The sequence below is a fragment of the Aotus nancymaae genome, unplaced genomic scaffold (genome assembly GCF_030222135.1).
Source record: "Aotus nancymaae isolate 86718 unplaced genomic scaffold, 86718_ANA_hifiasm-v0.15.2.pri h1tg000018l, whole genome shotgun sequence".
Lineage (NCBI taxonomy): Eukaryota > Metazoa > Chordata > Mammalia > Primates > Aotidae > Aotus > Aotus nancymaae.
The window spans coordinates 24,052,066-24,073,830 of record NW_026988430.1 but is presented as its reverse complement, the minus strand read 5'-3'; the positions used below and the strand labels follow the sequence as shown (position 1 = coordinate 24,073,830).

Genomic DNA, 21,765 nt, shown 5'->3' with positions numbered 1-21,765 from the left:
TCGGGTTTATGACGACCATAAAACCAGAGCCAGATCAGAGCGTGGCCTCAGTAAGTGACAGGGTTTCTGCCTCCACCAGGCTCCCCCATCAACAGACTGCTTTGGATATTTGCTTTGGTTTGGATTTTTTGTTCTGTTTTGTTTCTTAATGCATGTGTGAATGTGCATGTGTGCGCACATTTAAAGATATAAATGAAACAGGTATGTAATGCCCTCTGCCTGTTAGAAAGACTAAAGCCATAAAAATAACAAACGGCGTGTATTTGCTAGAATGTCAAAGTTATGAGTTTATTTTGTAATGATGTGCTCCTGCCTTCATGAGGTAAACTGGCCGTGGCGGAGGTGTTATTAGTAATATGGACTCAGCGGAGCAGAAAGCCGAGTGACCGAGAGATCAGTGTATCAGTCAGAGAGAGGGCAAATGGAAAGAGACAGCAGGAGAATGAGAAAGCCGCAGTGCCTGGGCTGAGATTAAAGATGGACTGAGAGGTGGATGGGAGCTCAGTGGTCAGATACGGTCTCCCCTATTCACGGGGCTCCTTCAAAGGAGCTGCCAGCATGTTGCCTAGCTTGGGACTGCTTGTAAAGGCTTGTTCTCTGCTCTTCCTTATCAAGGAAAACAGTAATCTGAGAGCAATTTTGCTTTCCATATTCCTTTCAGAGTATCTTATGCCTTTCCCAGCTGAAGTTAAATGGAACCAAGGCCAGCTGGGTCACACTGAAGTTATTACTTTGGTCACCAACTTCTTCCACCTTTGGAGGGTCCTGATGGTGGGGCTGACCCAGAATGCAGGGGAACGTCTCAAAGCTCCTAACAAGAAGGGGCAAAATGGGAATATAAAGGCAGGCTTTGCTGGCCCTTAATTTGTTAGATTCTCCCCAGAGACTGAAAATGAATAAAAGTAGAGAAGAAATTTTGTATTGTCGTTATTTTTTAAAGGACGAGAGGAAAGAAAAAGAAAAGGTAAAATACAGTAAGCGCTCTACAACTGTTTAGAGCTCTCCGGGGCTACCCTAGATGACTAGCAATTACTACACACTCAGCAGTTTGCAATAGTCAGTGATCAGGCTGCCCAGCTTCAATCTGCTGGGTCAGAAAACCTCCCTCCCTGAAAGAAATTATTAACCAGTCTTCAAGGGAGAAAGAAACCCTGCAATTTCCAAGTCCAGGAGTATCTATTCTTCCTCTTTTTTTCTTCTTTAAAGGAAACTTTGTGGTTTCCAATTGCAGGTGCCCTTTGCCCTTACAAGGGTTAAACTCCTCCAGGGATATACCAGGGATTGAGGCCCTGAACTCCCTGGAGCCTTGGAAGGGAAGGAGGAGGGAAAATGTGCTTGGGTATAAATCACAGCCGTGCACCCAGCACACAAAGAAGACTGGAGACTCAGAGGTTCATGTACATATCTTGAGTTGCTTCAAGATTTTGCTAGCTTTAAGGCTTGTGTGTGGGGGCCAGTGTTAGGTTGGTACAAAAGTAATCGCGGTTTTGCCATTAAAAGAAATTACAAAAATCACAATTACTTTTACACCGACCTATTAAAAATCAAATATAAGGAAAAAATAATCCTTTTTAAAAACAAGGAACCCAAACCCCCAGAGTTTCTTTAACTGAGACTTGTCACTAAATATTGTTGAAAGATAGGCATGTTACCTTTTTGTGTATGTGCACTAAGAGACTTGCATGTGATAAAGTAGCCTGTGCCTCTGGGTCCCAGCCTCACCCACCACTGCAGTTTCAGCTGAGTGTGGAAGTATGCTATGCCTATCTGTGGTAGCTGGTAGAGAGAAAGGGGCTTGAATGTGATTGTTAAAAGTATTTTTTGTTTTCTAAGTTTTCTTTTTAGGAAGAAGGTTCAGATAGTCCCTCAGAACAACCCATGGAGACTGGAATCTCTGTTTTGTGGAGAAAATAACCCATTTTAGTGAGACTTGTGAAATAGGTCATGCCTTTATTTCCATAGAGACCAATGTCTTTTCTCTTGCTTGTTTCTCTAGGTCCTCGGGCGGGAAGTGTACACCTCCAATAACCAGCTCGGGGGTATCCAGATCATGCACAACAATGGGGTAACCCACTGCACTGTGTGTGATGACTTTGAAGGGGTTTTCACTGTCCTGCACTGGCTGTCTTACATGCCCAAGGTGAGCCCTTCCTACCCACCACTGTCATAGCCTGCAGAGCCCGTCATTTCCGCCACAGCTCATTGCCTCTGTGTTTAAGGTCTTGTCTTTATGGTGGAAGAATTTTTTTTATAAAATATTTCTCCGAAAGCTATTGATTTCTCTTTTTCTTACAGCCCTACCTTTAAAATGTCTTTAGATTTCATTAGCTGGGTCCCTTTCTAATGCCTGCCAGCCACGGAAGCCCTCATAGCCTACCTGAGGCTCAGATCCCAGTATATTAAGGTTCCTCCTCATTGTGGTTTTTCTCCTTTGTAATAGCCGTTCATTCCTCAGAGGAGCCTCCCAGAGAGCATGGGCACACTGAAATCAGGAGTCAAAACACACCACTTTGTGCCAGGCTCCTAAATGAGACTATTGACCTGTACATGTTCCTTGGGGCTTAGCACATAAGTAGGATTCTTCCAGCTGAAGATTGGGACTATTGTGTGTAATTCCATGTGTGGGCCCTGCTGTCTTTGTCTGTAGCTGTTGTTGCTGAGTTGGAGTCTGACTGTAGTTTGCTGATTGCTGTGCTCTTTCTCTTCCAATCTCCTTTTAGAGTGTGCACAGTTCAGTTCCTCTTCTGAACTCAAAGGATCCTATAGACAGAATCATCGAGTTTGTTCCTACAAAGACCCCATATGACCCTCGATGGATGCTAGCAGGCCGTCCTCACCCAAGTATGTATATGTTTGAGGACCCCATGGTACCTGGCTCTTAGCTTTTAGCCTTCTTTTTAATCGCTATCCAATTCCTGAACAATTGCATGTGATTAAGAAAACAGAGCTAAGTACCTAGAAATGAGAAAGACCTGAAAACGAGCCCTCTGAAGAAAAAGGTGGGAAATCCTTCATGAACAAATGAAAAATAAATGAGATTTCCCAATCACCATTGAGTCAAGCAATGTAGTCGCTAAACATTTCTTCTGGTTATTTTGTTATTAAAGCACTTACTGTAAGGCCGGCTGCCTCACTGGGAGTTAAATGGACACACTTATCTCTCCCCGTGCCGGCCTCTCCATGCTGACACACTTATCTCTCCCCGTGCCGGCCTCTCCATGCTGACACACTTATCTCTCCCCATGCCGGCCTCTCTATGCTGGCTCCCCACACCCACTCCTATCTGGTCTCTCTATGCAGGCTCCACACACCCACTCCTGCATTCCTCACTCAACCCCTTCAAAATTTAAAAAGCCCGCCAAAGATTTGTTCAACGGCAGCTTAACATTGACCTCCCCAGCTGGTCAACCCACCAGTAGTCCCGCCTGGCAACCAATGGCAGCTCGCCCCATCAGCACCTTGACTTCCCCTCACCAATGAAACTCACCAATGAAACTGTCTGCTCTTTGTTTCCCTAATAATCAGTCAACCCTCCTCACCAATGAAACTGTCTGCTCTTTGTTTCCCTAAAGACCAATCAATTACCTCCACTCCCTATAGAACCCCACACCCTGAGAAGCCCAGTGCGACTTCTCTGGCCCCTTCCCGGACCACAGAACCTCGCCCGGGAGCTGAATAAATTGGATTCTCATTTTCTCACACTGGCCTCAGTTTCCTCATTTTAACTCGGCAATATACCTTACACTTACTACTTAATGGGTTCAAAGACTTTAAAACAGTTCAATATAAGCCATAAAAATCATAGAATTATAGGACTAGAATCTTCAGTCATCTAATCCCTATAGCCAAAAGAGATTGATCAGTTCTGTTTTTAGCAAATGTCTTTGAGACCCTTCAGTGTAGAATATGACTTCACTCTTATCAGGAAGCTCTGAGCACCCATCCTACATGTGCCCTTCTTTTCTTATGATATTGGTAATGGTATTAGTACGTGCTTCACTAATTAATAGAAGGCTACTTTGTAAGCTCATTTATTCATGAAGAGATTGTCCAGAACTTTTAATTCTATAGAAACATGGAGTGAGAATAAGCCCTCCCTCCAGATATATCTAATCTATTGCTTTGCCTTGGGGCTGATTTTACCTAACTTAGAAACAAAACAGGAAAAAGAAGTAACTCTGTGTACATTCTCATTTGTCAGTCCACTTGGCTGTTCAAGCAAACCATACTTATCAGGAGGTTCTTTTGTGGTGCACCAAATCCCTCTGCTACATTTTGAATCCATTTTTTCAAACTATGTGAGGAAGCATTGGTTCTTTTTTGCATGTTTATTGCAACTATTCAAAGAAAGGCTATATATAAAAGTAGAAGAGTTTGCAGAAGTGTAAAAGTCATTGTGATTTTGCTGAAAGAGAAAGAGGTCTTCATAAGGAAGACTTAATAAACCTTTGTGGGTACCCACTGTAAGCCAGGTGGGACTATAAAGCACTTCCATATTCGTTATCTTCTTTGCACTTACGACCTCTCAGAGGTAAAGAGTGATAACTATTTTACAAAAATCAGAGAAGTTGAGTGATTCATACAAGGTCACATAGCTATTACATAGCTATTATATTGTTTTTCTACAATATCTACATTAGGCTTTCTATTGTATAAAAACTAAATAGCCTGAAAATCACCATACTAATCTTCTCCCTACCATTTCTTTTTCTTTTTTTCTTTTTTTTGAGATGGAGTTTCCCTCTTGTCCCCTAGGCTGCAGTGCAATGCGTGATCTCAGTTCACTGCAAACTCCGCCTCCCCCTCCCCCTTCTTTTTGTACCATGATTATGATAAGAACTGTGAGCCTAAGATTACCTGTCACTGTTTTTTTTGTTTTGTTTTGTTTTGATACGGAGTGTCTCTCTGTTGCCAGGCTGGAATGCAGTGGCGCAATCTCGGCTCACTGCAACCTCTGCCTCCTGGGTTCAAGTGATTCTCCTACCTCAGTCTCCAGAGTAGCTGGGACTACAGGCGTGCCACCACACCCGGCTAATTTTTTTATTTTTTGAGAGACAGGGTTTCACCATGTTAGCCAGGATGGTCTTCATCTCTTGACCTCGTGATCTGCCCACCTCAGCCTCCCAAAGTGCTGGGATTACAGGCATGAGCCACCACACCCGGCCACCTATCAGTCTTAAAATACAGGACTTTTCTGGGAATGAAATGAGCCTCTTTACTTCTAGAATTTGGAATAAGACTCAGTGAGTGTTTTCCTGGGAAATATGGGGAGCCATCTTAGCCTGCTAAGTTCTGCATCAGAAGTGGGTAGGAGCTACTCTTTGGGGACTGTGAAGCACAACTGTAATAGTCAGCGACTCCTCCCACCCCTAGCAGGAGGGTTTTTAAAGAAGAAAACGTTTCCATCTTGAAGTTAATTCTGTAGTTCCAAATCCCTGTTATTGAAGTAAGAATTAGAAAATGATCCAAGAATATAAAGCTAAAATTCAATATTCTGATGAACCTAGAAATTTGGTTTAGAACCTTCATCAAAATTTGAGCCCCTCTTTCATGGGTAAACAGAAGTATGTGTGTATAGGTGAGCGTTATCCTGGCCATTATTAATGAGATCTACAGAATAAAATGAAATTTGTGATAAACTAAGTTTTCTGTTTTTTGGATAATATTTTTTCATCGTCTCCCTAGTAATTCATCCTGCTGTCTATGTGCAGCTAACACTTGCTCCCAAATCGAGTGACTTCAGATTTTAATTTAGTGGAAACGTTAAAGAAAGCAGATGATTCCCTGTGATAAGTTAAAGCAGATATCTTCTAGGTGAAAAGTTAAAGTCATTTATTAGAGGAGATAGTGCTGTGATATTCTTCAAACTGACGCCCAACACGAGACCAGAATCTAAACGATCGGCTTTGGGCTCACGATGGAGAGATAATTTTGAAATGGATGATCACATTTTACACTGGGGCCATAGAGGCAAGGAATGTAGAACACAGTAATTACAAGTTTAGTCTTGATAAAACACTCTCCATCCTGTTTAAGTCAGCAGAGGTTAGCTTGCTCAGATCTCCACTTTTAATTGGTTTTGGACTTGGGTTTTTAGAGGGTGGAGGGCCATGTCCAAATTAGAAGAATCACTGAAAACCGTGAGCTGAGAGGGCAAACTAGGAAACAGTTATTTGCAGAAGCTTTTATGGGGCTTTGGTCAAACATTCATACCTGTGGAACAAAAGTTTTTTTCTTAAACTGACATGTTGAAAGTTTTGGGTCTTGCCAGTGAAGGAAATTCTGTGTGCAAGGAAGGTTAATGGCATTAAGTATGTGCATCTTAACTGTTGTATTTTTACGATCTGTCAAGAATATGTGACCCTTTTTTGTAGAAGGATTATACTTTATCAGCTGTTTAATAAAGTAGATACATCTTGTTGCTTTTGTAGCAGAGAAACTGAGTCCCTATTTTTCCCTCCACATTTGGATCCTTATCTGATAATTAATACTTATTATTTGGCTGTTTTTGGCCTTTGGTTAAAAGAAAGTCAGTGGAATCAAACAAAATTGTAAGGCAAGGCCAGGTGCAGTGGCTCACGCCTGTAATCCCAGCACTTTGGGAGGCCGAGGCAGGTGGATCACAAGGTCAAGAGATCGAGACCATCCTGGCCAACATGGTGAAACCCTGTCTCTACTAAAAATACAAAAATTAGCCGGGTGTTTGGCATGCGCCTGTAGTCCCAGCTACTTGGGAGGTCGAGGTGGAAGAATTGCCTGAACCCGGGAGGTGAAGGTTGCAGTTAGCAGAGACTGCGCCACTGGGCTCCAGCCTGGTAAGACTCTGTCTCAAAAAAAAAAAAAAAAAAAATTGTAAGGCAAGTTTTAAAATAGAAAAGACATTTTGAAAATATCTTTAATGACTTGACTGCCTTTTGACAAATGTTTGTAGTGTCTTCAAAAAAAGTCAAGTTATTTATTTAAAAGCATGCAAACTCTCTCTGCTAGCTGAACCCCATCGCTTAACAATAAATGATGCTTTTTATGCAGACTAGCAAATGAAATAGGAGATGATGTCTAAAGACAGATGAACATTCAGCTGCCTAATGCTTCCATCTATTATAATTTGGTTAAAAACAACAAACTCCCCCCAAATAATCCCCCAAACCACCTTAAATTCGTCAGTTCCAGTACACTGTCAATGGATTGACGGTCCTTATTCTCTGTTTTCTTTCTTTCCCTTCTGTAGCCCAAAAAGGTCAATGGTTGAGTGGCTTTTTTGACTATGGATCTTTCTCAGAGATTATGCAGCCCTGGGCACAGACTGTGGTGGTTGGTAGAGCCAGGTAAGAGCTCTTTTGTTTTGGCAGCTCTTTTTCCTCCCGACTAAAAATAAAGGAAAGAGTCGTGGCTATATGGCTATAGACCAATAATGTTCTCTTTGTCTGAACTTTCTAAGAACACTGGATTATAGCCATGCCCAAGGCTTAATAACTAAAATGCTGGTTCTCGGTTGCCATTTTGTGTGTCACTAAAATGATGCATTTCATCTGAAGGCGAATTTTGACAACATTTTCCTTTTTATAATGCTTCAAGAAACACTCTTTGGGAACTCTAAAGCCCAACTACAATAGCCAGGGCCCACCAATGACTTTCCCTTTCCCAAAGACCATTTTCTTTCAGGAATAGGTGACAAGTGAATCAGAGACTCATCTGCTTTTATATGTAACTGAAGAGAAGTTCTTCATGGCACTGAGATTATTTAAGTGACAAATGTACTATATTGGATTATAATCAGATTTGAATTGCCCCCTTCCCCCCCAAAAAAAGTTTACGTGAAACAGGAGTGAGTAAAATAAGCTGGATAAGTTGCTAAGATACCTATATTTGTCAATTGGGAAATTGAAGTTTCTATTAAATTTTAATACCCACTCTAAGAAGTGCTTCACTCAACCTCAAGCTCTGCGCAAAATAATCTGTAGCGCTGGCTATAATGAGCTATAACGAGCACCTGCCACGACTGATCTTAATCTACCTCTGCACTGCAGAGACCTGCTGCTGAGGGACTGCATCTGGAGCTCACCTTCCTCTGGGGGCAATCAGTTTTCCTTATCTTGGGGAAAAGTGGCACCTGCTCAAGATTCTCAAACGTGCCACATTGGGTTGAGATTTAGATTCTAGCCTTGAAAATAATTCTAGGCTCTGTGGTTCTCAGTACAGCAGGTCAGCACGCCTCACGCTGCCTGTGACAAGGAGCCATCAGAGGGCAAATCCCATAGACAGGGTCTTCCTCTGTGACTCTGAATAGGATTCTGGCCTGGAGTCAGCTCAGACTGAATGTCCCAGAGTCTACCTGTCCATTTTCTTTCAAGTTTCAGGTCTTTTGTCTCACCCCAGGCTTCTTGGTCCCAGTGAGAAGTGTTCTCTGTGCCTGGTAAAATTCCTACTGGGGAGCTGGAAGAAGGAGATGCACTGGGGTGAGAACGCTGATACTCAGCACCTGTATCAGCTTGTTAGAGAGATTTCTCACAGCACGCTAAGACCAACTTTTTTTGAGATTTGTCTCATCTATTCTGCTTCAGTTTTCCTGTCTGAAGAAAAATGACAGATTTTAAATCTCAGAAAGCCAAACATTTGTTAAGTTCTTTAAGAGCCTCCTATGGAAAATAAGAGAATAATACTTCACACTTATGATTAGAAGAATAGGGATTGGTTTGCGACCAAGATCAGTCAAGCTTGGCTTTGGTTAGTTCTGCCATTGTGTATTGCAACACTCACTCTGACATCCTCCTTTCTTTCCATCTGACGAGTTCTGGACTTCTTACTCCAAACACATATACATGCTCACAAGTATATAAAACACAAATGGAGCTCTAGCTTCTTTCAAAAGCAATGGCATTTCGAGAAATAAATATAAATGTATTCTTCTGGGATTGTTACTGTAAGTGCTGCCAAAACTCATCTTTGGTATGTATGTTTGGAATATGTGTGCTATTGGCTGTAAATTGTCTTTTATTATTCCATGGCACCTTGTCCAGGGACACACTATAAAACAAGATGTAGCATCTTCATGTGCTAGCCTGATAAAATTTATATGAAGTATAATAGAAAACAGAAGTTGTTCTGAGCTGTTTTCAAGTTCAATAAATAACTGTAATACTCGGATAAAGATGTTCTTTATTAGGTCACATGGGCCCTAATATATAAGTTATAAGTTACCGATTTAGGGTGGCTTTTGCAATTACAAGTTTCCAGTTGGATTGTTAATCATTGTGAACAGAAATATTTCTAAACCCTCCTGTGTATCTCCTGTTCGTTGTCTTGTTGTCTAGAGAGCTTTTGATTCTGATTCAGTGCAGGCAAGTGACAAGGGGGTGGGTGGTCTCCACTCAGGCCCTTGTCAGGCCTCTTGTGATGACAGGAATCCATTTTCACTAGCCAATTTAACAACCAAAGGCCATCCTTCATGGAAAAGTTTGTTATGGAGATGCTGTGGGGAATGAAAGACTATAACCCATCCCAGCCCCAACCCCAAGGAATGCAACAGTGAGAATGAAGACTGAATCACATTTTCCAGGGTAAAGATTCACCCTATACTTTGTCTTGCTCTCTGATTTTTCCTAGAAAATCTTTTTGAGGACCGAATTGGGAGGTCATCATGGAGTATAGGTGCAGAGGCTTTGAGCTTCTACACAGTTTTTAAAATTAACCTAGCTTTGAGATTAAATATATACTTCTAATATAGATTTCACCACGATTACTACTAAAAATTATCCTTGTCCCATTGCTCTTTTCCAATGAAGGAGAAAGTTAAGGGTTTGTTGATCCACTTCCCTACTCTAGGCATGTATTTTTCATCATCCTCAACATGCCCACATACTCCCTATCCATATGCCCAATAGTAAGACCTATTGTACCCTGAAATCTTATCTGGAACCACATTATTAATATTCCATAGAAAACTACAGCTCCATTTCAGCAAGGTCAGCACTCATTAAAAGTTATTGAAAGCCTCAGATTCCTACTGCCTTTCAGACCATTTTCTACCATCTTCGCCAAGGAAATGCTCTAGAGTGAACTGAGAAATTTCATTTGGCAGCCACAGAGGTAGGGATATGTATATATGCTAGGCTGTTGAGTCTAAATGCAGAGGCTCCCCTAGAACAGCCCTTGGTTTGAATTTATCTTGTGTTGGGACATTTCAGAATAGGAGAGATTCTGAGTGTGGTTTTCCACCATATTTACAGAGTAAATATCAAATCTGTAGAGTGTCACATTTAACTCCTAGAAGAATCAGATTCCCCATGCTCTCTCTGTGTGTTTCTAGTTTCTTCCCCAATGTCTTGATGTGGGATTGGAAAACAAATGGCTAGCTATAATGTTGACATACATTGGGTTCTTATGTGGCTCATTTTTTATCAGGCTAGGAGGAATACCTGTGGGAGTTGTTGCTGTAGAAACTCGAACAGTAGAACTAAGTATCCCAGCTGATCCAGCAAACCTGGATTCTGAAGCCAAGGTAGGTCACCTCAAGTATACTGTGAGCCTGTGCTTGGAGGGTTTTTCCCTTCGTAGTGCCTGTGGATATAGCAGGAGCATTGCAAACCATCAGTTTTAGAGGGAAGGGCATTAGCAGCCTTGAATGATTTTAGAACATCATGTGCTCACTTTTAAGATGACTCTAGATGGACTAGAAGCTAAATTCTGCCTGAAAAATTAAATATGTGTTTACAGTGGTCTTGTTGATGCTAGAAAACAGTATACTTTTGTTGGGGAGATGGTCTTACAGAAAGGCAGCTGAGATAATACTGAAAGCTCTTTGGTCCCTGATTCTCTGAGTATGCACGTGGAAGAGCTACAACTAGAGTTAATGGTGAAGTCTGCCCTAATGCCAACTGTGAACACCACAGCCCTTTGTTTTTCTGTTTTGTTTTGTTTTTGTTTTTGAGACATGGTCCATGGTCCAGGCTGGAGTGCAGTGGTGTGATTTTTGGCTCACTGCAGGTTTGACCTCCTGGGCTTAAGCGATCCTCCAGCCTCAGCCTCCTGAGTAGCTGGGACTACAGGTGCACATCACCACACTTGGCTAATTTTTTTTTTTTTTTTTTTTTTTGAAGAGATGAGGTCTCACTATGTTGTTCTGGCTGGTCTCCCATTCTTGGACTCAAGGGATCCTTCCGCCTTGGCCTCCCAAGGGCTGGGATGAGCCACTGTGCCTGGCACCATTTTTTTTTTAAATGAATTATATTTTCACATCCTGACACCATTCAGAAAGTGAAGGGTCAGGGAGGCCAGGGAGGAGGCTATTCAGCAGTGTGACATCAAGCATCTATTGATTAGCCACAGCACAGGAAAATGCTATACTAAGCACAAAGGTGAAAGGACTGGGAGACCTCGTACAGTTGACTTGCTTTAAGGAGTAGCATAATGGAGCCATTTAAAATTGCTTTTGAGAAACCTCGAACAAGGGTTCTTAAGACTACATTCTTCCCTTTTGACTAAAAAGTTGTTATAAGCAGAACTTAAAAAGAGTAGTATTTGACAAGGTCAAAGATCCAAGATCCTTTCTTCTTTTTTACTCCAAACATGATGATCTTGATGAACAACGTTTTTTGTTGATTTGATTTTTAGTCTTCAGTTTTAATAAGTAAAATCTTGTTGTTCACCTCGAAGAGATTTCCCCCTGGAGCTGTGTTGCTAATTGTGTCTTCTTTGACTTTTCCCAATAGATAATCCAGCAGGCTGGCCAGGTTTGGTTCCCAGACTCTGCATTTAAGACATATCAGGCCATCAAGGACTTCAACCGGGAAGGGCTGCCTCTCATGGTCTTTGCCAACTGGAGAGGCTTCTCTGGTGGAATGAAAGGTAACTGGCCTGCCTGTGGGCTGGGGGAGCATCACTGATTACTGGGCAGTCTGCTGCAGAGGGAGGGTATAGACTCGGCGGTATCTGTGGGTATCCTAACAGCCTAGGTTTTTTTTGGGATTCTGCCCTCTCTGAGACATCTTTTGAGTTACAACTTGAATGGAAAAAAGTACATTTTATAATTCCATACAAAATTTCAGAATAATCTACTAGTGTTATCAAGGTGACCTACTGTTGTGGATTTACCTTTCACAGGTGGATGCTGGGCCATTCTGGTGGTCCTAGGGAAATATGATTGTGACTGTCTCTCTTTTCTGGGCATATACTTTGTTGGTGTTATTTCCTAATGTTCTTCAGTGACCAAGACAGATACTGAAATTAGCATTTACTGGAAGAAAATGAACAAATTCAGCACCAGAGGCTGTTCTTTGTGGCAATTTGTGCTATGTCGTATTATTATCTAACAACAGCCCTGAGCCCATGGCTCCAGCATATTAGACCATTAATATAAACATGCTATGGGAACTGCTAAGTAATTAGGCAGCCAGTATGACCATTTACAGAGAATCCTTAATGTGTAGAGCCACTGTGGACACTACAGGGAGAGCCAAAGGAAACACTACCTCTTACAGTAGTGAAGCTCTCTCCCAAGGCCAGAGGATTCATGGCCATGCTAGGCTAGAGACTACATACCTGGAGGGTATGAGAGTATACTAAGTATAAATTCCATCTGTCTTGGGGAGAATTTGGGGTTCTAAAGCAATAAGATAGGGCCGGGCTCTCTAAAGCAATAGGACAGGGTGGCTCACGCCTATAATCCCAGCACTTTTGGAGGCTGAGGCAGGCAGATCACTTGAGGTCAGGAGTTTGAGACAAGCCTGGCCAACATGGTAAAAGCCCATCTCTACTAAAAACACAAAAATTAACCAGGCATGGTGGTGGGTGCCTGTAGTCCCAGCTACTTGGGAGGCTGAGGCAGGAGAATCACTTGAAGCTGGAAGGCAGAGATTGCAGTGAACCAAGATCACACCATTGCACTTTAGCCTGGGCAACAGAGTAAGACTTCATCTGAAAAAAAAAAAAAAAAAACAGTGGGTGGGTTAGGAATAGGAGGGAAGAGTTGAAACTCTTGGAGTAAACAGTGATTTGAAAATGCTGACCGGGCACAGTGGCTCACGCCTGTAATCCCAGCACTTTGGGGGGCCAAGGTGGGTGGATCACAAGGCAGGAGTTTAAGACCAGCCTGGCGAAGATGGTAAACCCTGTCTTTACTAAAAATACAAAAAAGGGCCGGGCGCGGTGGCTCACGCCTGTAATCCCAGCACTTTGAGAGGCCGAGGTGGGCGGATCACGAGGTCAAGAGATCGAGACCATCCTGGTCAACATGGTGAAACCCCGTCTCTACTAAAAATACAAAAAAAAATTAGCTGGGCACGGTGGTGCGTGCCTGTAATCCCAGCTACTCAGGAGGCTGAGGCAGGAGAATTGCCTGAACCCGGGAGGCGGAGGTTGTGATGAGCCAAGATCGCGCCATTGCACTGCAGCCTGGGTAATAAGAGTGAAACTCCGTCTCAAAGAAAACAAAAAACAAAAAAATTAGCTGGGCACAGTGGCAGGTGCCTGTAATCTCAGCTACTTGGGAGGCTGAGGCAGGAGAATCTCTTCAACCCAGGCGGCAGAGGTTGCAGTGAGCCAAGATCGTGCCACTGCATTCCAGCCTGGGTGACAGAGTGAGACTCTGTGTCAAAAAAAAGAAAGAAAGAAAAGAAAATGCCTAGGATGGCGAGGCATGATGGCTCACACCTGTAATCCCAGCACTTTGGGAGGCCATGGTGGGTGGATCACCTGAGGTCAGGAGTTGGAGACCAGCCTGTCCAACATAGTGAGACCCTGTCTACTAAAAATACAAAATTAGCCAGGCATGTGGTGCATGTCTGTAATCCCAGCTATTTGGGAGGCTAAGGAAGGAGAATCACTTGAACCTGGGAGGCAGAGGTTGCAGTTAGCTGAGATTGTGCCACTGCACTCCAGCCTGGGCAACACAACAAGACTCCATCTCAGAAAAAAAGGAAAGAAAGAAAATGCCTCTCGATAGGGCACTTAAAAATAGCTTAGGACAGAAGCACCCCCAGCCTATGAAGGAGGAAAAGCCTGTGGAAGCTACCAGATGGTCAGTTATGTGGTGAGAGGGATTTGAAATTTTTGCCGACAATTTTTCCTTACTTGGCTAGAAAGAGCCTGTATGGCCAGGCTTCCTTGGCAAAATGTAGACTAGATTGATTTTGTGTGTGTGTGTGTGTGTGTGTGTGTGTGTGTGTGTGTTTTGTTTTGTTTTGTTTTGTTTTGTTTTTTGGTTGAAAAGTTTACCTTTGCCTATATTTGCTGGAGAACTACCACATTTTAACACTTTTCTTGGGGGAGACTTGGACTGTACATCCAAATTAATGATTGTATTCTTTTTTTAGATTATCAAGGTGAATTATTTTTTAACAAGATAATAAATTAATGGAAATACCATGAGAAATTTAGAGTATATGGTTAAGTCAATCCTATACATTTTTATTGAGTTCTGTGTGTCAGGAACTATGCTAGACACTTCAGAGAACGAAAATAAGTCAAAATAAGTCAGAAACAGACATTGCCTCACAGAGACAAGAAAAATGTCTTGAACAAAATGATAAAGCCATGTGTATAAACAAAATGCCAGGATGTTCAAAAGAAGATGGTAGTGTATGTCAAAGTGTAGGGGGGTCTGAAACCCCCCATTCATATATATGGGGTTCATTCAGCATTAGATTTCACTCGATCCCAAATTCCTTGGCTCTAATATTTTTGTTAGACCTGGGAGAGAATGCAATGCTATTACTCCTTACTTATCTCTTTGTGGGGGCCCACTGAGAATGCACTCTTCGTGACATTACTTTGGAGTGTCACCCTGGATATTTTATCCTAACTGCAGTTCAGAGTTCAAAAGTTCCAATGTGCCACTTCTAGGAAAACCTTCAATTCGGCTACTTATTTTGGCTCAGGTCCAAATTGGCTGCTAGCCCTGTAACAATAAGAACAACAATTAAGATTCATTGAGCTCTTTTCACCAGAAACTTGTGCTAACAGTTTTACATGTGTTATCTTACATAATCATCACAAGCACCTCTGAGGGGTAGGTTATATTGTTATCCACATTTTACATAAATTAAGATTTATGTAAATTAGGTTAAGTAAATTTCCCAAGCTCATTCAGCTAAAAAAAATGGCAGAGTTGGGAGAGGAAGGTTAGGCTGATTTTAGAGCCTAAGACCAGAATCAGACCTACTAGTATATCCCTATAACCAAATGTCAAGGTTCCTGAAAAGTTATTATCTACCTACTTCCCCTCTACTTTGGGGCTGTCCTTGGTTATTGTGAAAAGAAATTTCAAGAGCTCAGAAAGAAGTTCATTTTTTATTGTGGTAAAATATATATAATATGTATCATTTTAATTCTTTGTAAGTGTACAATTCAGTGGCATTAAACACATTCACGGTATTGTGTAACTATCACTGGTATCTACACCCAAATCTTTACATCATCCTCAACATAAACTCTATACCCCTTAAACAATAAGTACCCATTCCCTCTCCCTGCTGCCCTTGGTCTGAAATGAGTTACTGGCCCGATACAGACCAGGGCCAGTTCTGTCTTCTTAATTTTGGTGCTGATTTTATACCTTGCATAAGACAAATAAGCTTTGGGGAAGATAGAGATCCCTATGAAGGTAGGAGCAGGGAGGAACAGTGCCTTTCATATTTACATACAGATCAGGGTGTTTCCTACATATTATCTCATGTAAAGGGACCTAAACTGAGGGCCTCTTGTCATTCTTCACATCCCTTGGGGAGATGTTTGCAGTTTTGGTTTCAATACTGGCTAGGGATTATGCAGGGAGGGAAAATAAACAATTATGCCATCCCTCAGTGCACACAAACACACAGCCAGGAGCTGACTGCACTGTGGGTAAAATGACTCCAAAATTGTGTGTAATGAGTAGGAAAAGATTAGAGACAGCTCTTGCTATGCTGAAAATTGACATTAGTGGAGGGAAAAAAAAAAACTCTTTACTAGTCGGCCTAGGAGGTCTAATTCGAGCAGTAAAAATATAAATAAATAAATAAAAGCATGTCAAGATGGTATTGGTGCTTTTTTTCCAATGAGCTCTATCTGGCCGGAAGGCTATTCAGCATAATGCAAAATTAAATTATAAAAACTGGCTGAATATTTAGATGGAAGAGCCATTTGGAAGCAGTTTATTTAGACGAACCGGCAATGACCCACAACAGGGAGACATCAAGCGTGAAATTTACTAGAAATTAGCACCAGGGTCCCAGCCTCAGCATGAATAGCTTGATAGGATGCAAATCCCAGTGATATTAAGCTGCCTCACTGCTGGTGCTACAGGGTCACTCTCAGTTGGCTTTTCATGTTATACTTATTATTTTTTCCTGGGACAGGTTATAAATAACAATAAAAAAACATTTATTGAAAACTTTAACTGGAATGAAAGTCTATTTTAAAGTCTCCGATTACTTGGATGTTGAAATACAGTGTCAGCTGGTCATAATGAACAAAGGAGAGACATTAGATATGTGTAGCTTGTATATGCCTAATGTTTACCTTCAGTTTCTAACAGATAATCTTGCTCAAGCCAATAAGATCTGTTTCATTTTCAAGAGTGTGGGACACTGTGGAAACACTCTGCTACCCTATTCCCTTGTTTGGTACACGTGGCTGCCACAGTTTATCCATGTTTATAACAATAAAGTCCCTAGACAGGGTTGGTGGGTGCTGAGAGCACACTGCAAAGGTTGTGTGATCACCATTCATGCAGATGTGCTTTGCCCAGCATGCTAGAAAACTCCAAGCTCCCGCCTCTCCAGTGGGGAACCTATCAGTATTTTCCATTCCCAGTTGCATTTCTCAGGGCCTGAGAATTGACAGCATATGCATATGCTGTCTAACATTCTATGCTAGCTAAAATTCTCTAGACTGATTTCTAAACAAAACCCTGGGGATCGCCCCTCCCCTGCTGCTCTTGGCTGTGCTTTTGCTCTATCTCTTAAATATGAAGGGATTTCAGATAATTGTGTGTCAGATTGTTGCCAAGTGTTTCAACCTGCCTTTCAAAATATGTGGTTTGGGGCAGCTGCAATTCAGTCTGAGCGTGTTGATTACAGAATTTATTTGTGTGTTTGTTTATATTTTAATAGCCTGCTTTTTGGGTGTTTTGATGGTTGGGCTGTGGGTGTGTAGGTGTTCCAAGTTAGATGGAGGCCATATATTAGTCCCAAATATGTCAGCTTTAACAAAGCCTGATGCCCCTTTCCTACTCACAGTCTTGGGGCCAAAAAATATTTGTTTGGCAGTGAGATCCTAGCCTCACAGAAGCTGGTAGAATATCAGTATAGTTTCAAACATTTCTGAACATAGAGGAAATCCAGCAACAGTTGGGAATATTCAGTCATGTATTTAAGTCTCTTTTTCTCGTTTTATTTTACTCATCATATTAGATGTTGAAAAACAGGGTACCTCAGCCTCATGCTGTCTCTCCTAGCAGTAAGAATGAAGTAGCAGAGGCCCGGCATAGTGGCTCACTTGTGTAATCCCAGCATGTTGGAAGGCCGAGGTGGGCGGATGGCTTGAGCTTAGTGAGACCAGTCTGGACAACATGGTGAAACCCCCTCTCTACAAAAGACACAAAAATTAGCTGCACATGATGGCACGCACCTGTAGTCTCAGCTCCTTGGGAGGCTGACGCAGGAGGATTGCCTGAACCTGGGAGGCAGAGGTTGCAGTGAGCCAAGGTCGTGCCACTGCACTCCAGCCTGGGTGACAGAGCGAGACCATGGCGCCCCCCCCCCAAAAAAAAAAAAAAAGAATGAGGTAGTAGAACGTGGACATTAGACCCAACAAGATCTAGATTTGAGTCTTATATCCACCACTCTTATTTAACTAAGCCTCAGTTTACTCACCTATAACTTAGATGTATGAGTAAGATGATGCTCTGATGATTAAGTGATTTATATGTGTGTATATATAATCATGCTCTGTGGTACACAATAAGCTAGCCATGATGATGCCAAAAAGGAACCCACGTCCATTTCACAGAAGTAAACATTGCTCACATACACTCATCTTCATTCAAAACTGTTTGCATGTATCATGAAATCTAGTATTTTTTAAAATAGATGAATGAAAATACATTTTAAATAAAGTCTCCCCCTTCTTTTTGGGATCTCAATCTGTTAATTATAATACAGAGATAGATTTTGTTGTAGCTAAGTCTTTAACAAGAAGAAGTGAGTGAGAGGACTGGAAACTTTGTCTTCACTTACCTCTAACTTTTTTTTTCTGTTTCAAGTAGAATGACTTTTTGTGCTGTCTTTTATTGCTTTATTTTCTCCTTTTATCTATACCTTCCATTTCCTCTCTTTGCATGATATTGTTGAGGGACACTCTTTTCTGTTACTTGTTCTGAGACTGTACTCTTGGCAGCACTGAAAAATGTACTGCTAATTATACAATTATTTTATTATGTAGCAGTGGTTGAAATATCCACTAAAGAATTAATTTAGTTAAAATAATTTGAACTGAGCAATTATTTTCATAACCACAGAATTAGCGTAAAGCGCTTAAAGTCCTTTATTCCCTGCTCTTCATACAGCAGTTGTGTAATTAGCAGTAAATTTTTTTGGTCTTTGCTTTTCTCCCAAAGGAATAAATGTCTTCACTCTGATCATATAGATGGAGTATATAATCATACACATTCCACATAGAGTAGGGAGTGTTTTCTGGGGCAACTTGGAATTTCTGAAGTATTCACTGACACACCAGGTTGGGGCAGTGGAGTATGTGCCTTGCAGTGAACTGTGCTCACTGATGGTTTGTATATTAAGCCATTTTTACTTTGGAGAAGGTGGCAGTTTAATTTGCCAGCAACTACAATGAGAGCAATTTCTATTTGGTTTGCTCTTAACTTCCTGAAAAATGCTTCTTTGCCTTGGATTCCCAGAATTGATTTATTCCAAATTGAGATCCTCTCTTTGATAAGAAAGTTTGAACTCAGTTGAACCTGTTATTTGGTGTTTAGAAAGGATCTATTGTGGCTCCACTGAAGTACTCATTAAACATCTGGACTCATAAACCTAAAACTTTAGCAATGTTTAGACTTCAGTGAGCTGGGAAATGGGAAATCCATAACAAGTTGGGAAATAAATAACTGATCCAGTTTTCCAGGGACTCACTTTATGTATACATCATGGGTCCTTTTCTTCAGGCTGCTTCTGGCTTCGGAGGGATTACAAAATGTACTCTTTTTTTTTTTTTTTTTTCAAAGGCAGGGTCTCACTCTGTTACCCAGGCTGGAGTAGAGCAGCATGATCACAGCTCACTGCAGGTCTTGGCCTCCTGGGCTCAACTGATCCTCCCACCTCAGCCTGCTGGGTTGCTAGGACTATGGGAATGTGCCACCATACTTTGCTAATTCTTTTATTTTTGTAGAGATAGGATCTCCTTCTGTTGGTCTTGAATTCCTGGTCTCAAGTGATCCTCCCACCTCAGCCTCCCAAAGATCTCTGATTACAGGTGTGAGCCACCATGCCCAGCCTACAAAGCATACTCTTCAGCAAAATGAAGAGGGGGCTCCTTTCTTGTTTTTTGTTTATTTTGTTTTATGGTTTTTTTTGAGACAAGGTCTTCTTCTGTCACTCAGGCTAGAGTGCAGTGGCAAGATCATCACTGCAGCCTCAACCTCTTGGGCACAAGTGATCCTCCCACCTCAGCCAAATAACTGAGACTGCAGGCATGCACCACCATGCCTGGCTAATTTTTTATTATTTGTAGAGTTGGGGTCTTACCATGGTGCCCTGACTGGGTCTCTTCTCATGTGGCTGTGTGGTATTTTCTAAGTATTTTTAAAACTTTTCTTGGCCGGGTGTGATGGCTCATGCCTGTAATCCCAACACTTTTGGAGGCCGAGGCAGACAGATCACAAGGTCAAGAGATTGAGAGCATCCTGGCCAACATGGTAAAATCCTGTCTCTACTAAAAATACAAAAACTAGCTGGGCATGGTGGCGTGCGCCTGTAGTCCCAGCTACTCAGGAGGCTGAGTCAGGAGAATCACTTGAACCCAGGAGGCGGAGGTTGCAGTGAGCTGAGATTGTGTCACTGCACTCCAGCCTAGCAACACAGCAAGCTCCGTCTCAAAAAAAAAAATTCTAATTGATACCTTATAAAAATGCAACTGTTAAATAATGTTTTTCTTTCTTATTATAGTCTTTCAAGAGTATCTTAATTTATTTATTCAACATTCTTTCATTCAGCAGATATTTGTTGACCACTAACTATGTTCAGGCACTGAGCTGGACTATTGGGATACCAAGATGAAAAATAGTTTTTGAAGATAAAATTTTTAAGGGATCAGTTTCCATCAGCTGCACATTTGAAGAGCTCATCCTATGCTAAGCATCATGAGATGAACTAAAAAAAAGAGCTAGAATAGTTCCTTCCTTTAGAAAACTTAATGTAGTGGGAGAGCACATATTGACATGAAAAATACTCAACATTTGTACAGCAAATGTGAATTAATGTGGTGAAACCTGAGCACAGAAATTTAGGGAAGATATAAAATGGAAATGCAATCTGGAAGACTTACACACTGTGTCTTGTGAAAGACAGTGCATCTCTCTGTTGCTGTCTTGTGCTTTTGAAGGTCCTCTAGAGTCTTGAATGGGATACAGGTCGATACTCCCTTTAGTCTTCAGGTTAACCAAACAGTAGGCATAGTATAAGGTCTTGAACAGTGTTTGAAAGTACTGCTCTGAGGAAGAGGAATTTCATGATTTCTAATTTGTCTCATCCTCCGTAGATATGTATGATCAAGTGCTGAAGTTTGGTGCTTACATTGTGGACAGCTTGAGGGAGTGCTCCCAGCCTGTGCTGGTTTACATTCCTCCCCAGGCCGAACTGCGGGGCGGCTCCTGGGTCGTGATTGACTCCACCATCAACCCACGGCACATGGAGATGTATGCCGACCGAGAAAGCAGGTAGCATGACTCCGTATTTCCGTTCACTGCCTTTAGGGACCCTGTAGCTGTTGGTTTCCTCCTGGAGAACATTACAGCCATGGCAACTTGAATCTTTCCCTTCCCAAAGGACTCCAAATTCAGAAGAATAGTCTTTCTAAATAGTATCTGCTGGCATGAGAATGAAACCAGGCTGGAGTAGCCTTTCTCAGTGTAATCCCCATCCCAGATTTTTTTTACCATGAAGTCTTCTTTTCCAGGTAACCCCAAACTCAGAGAGATTCTCTCCTCTTATTTGTTGTTCAGATGTGCCTATTCACTATCTCTTCCTTAAGTATGGCAGAGGGAGCGTAAAGTGAGTTGCAGTAGAAGGACTGAGTTGTTAGTCTGGAGTTCCAGGGTTTTAACCCAGCTCTGCAACTGACTGTGAGAAACTTGGAGCAGTATTTACGATCCCTGGGCTGTTTCTTATCTATAGAATGAGATAGATGACCATTGAGGTGCACTATAGCTCCCACATTCTGTGATTCCAAACCGAATCTTCTTCCTTCCATTAGAGTCCAGGTCCTCACTCTGGCATTTTAGGAAGCTGAAGACCATGGTGTTTGCAGCACCTTAAAAAACTGCAAGGGAGAATCTCAGGCTTGTTGGGAGGTGGTACCTGAAACTACATAAATAAAGCAGATCTAATCTGGCATCCTTTCATAGTCTGTTCTCAGCTCTTTCCTAAGTAGTTAACTTCAAAACGTATTTCTTTGACATTTTCCTAGCAAATTCCTACCTCCAATCATTTTAGTGAACCACTTGCTTCTCTCTTGTCCCCCAAAATTCAGCCTTCTATGTCAAAGGCTGCTTAGGAGAGT

At 41.8% G+C, this 21,765-nt stretch overlaps 1 protein-coding gene across 6 annotated transcripts in view; it reads left to right on the top strand.

Moving 5' to 3' along the window:
- ACACA (acetyl-CoA carboxylase alpha) overlaps nucleotides 1-21,765 on the top strand; it is a 309,514-nt gene that overhangs the window by 260,768 nt on the left and 26,981 nt on the right. For all 6 annotated transcript variants that reach the window (XM_012445433.2, XM_012445435.2, XM_012445438.3 and 3 more), the window contains 6 exons: nucleotides 1,997-2,140; nucleotides 2,721-2,841; nucleotides 7,229-7,325; nucleotides 10,402-10,498; nucleotides 11,709-11,844; nucleotides 20,746-20,923. In XM_012445433.2, the coding sequence (XP_012300856.1) occupies nucleotides 1,997-2,140; nucleotides 2,721-2,841; nucleotides 7,229-7,325; nucleotides 10,402-10,498; nucleotides 11,709-11,844; nucleotides 20,746-20,923 (773 nt within the window). The remainder of the gene's footprint in view (nucleotides 1-1,996; nucleotides 2,141-2,720; nucleotides 2,842-7,228; nucleotides 7,326-10,401; nucleotides 10,499-11,708; nucleotides 11,845-20,745; nucleotides 20,924-21,765) is intronic.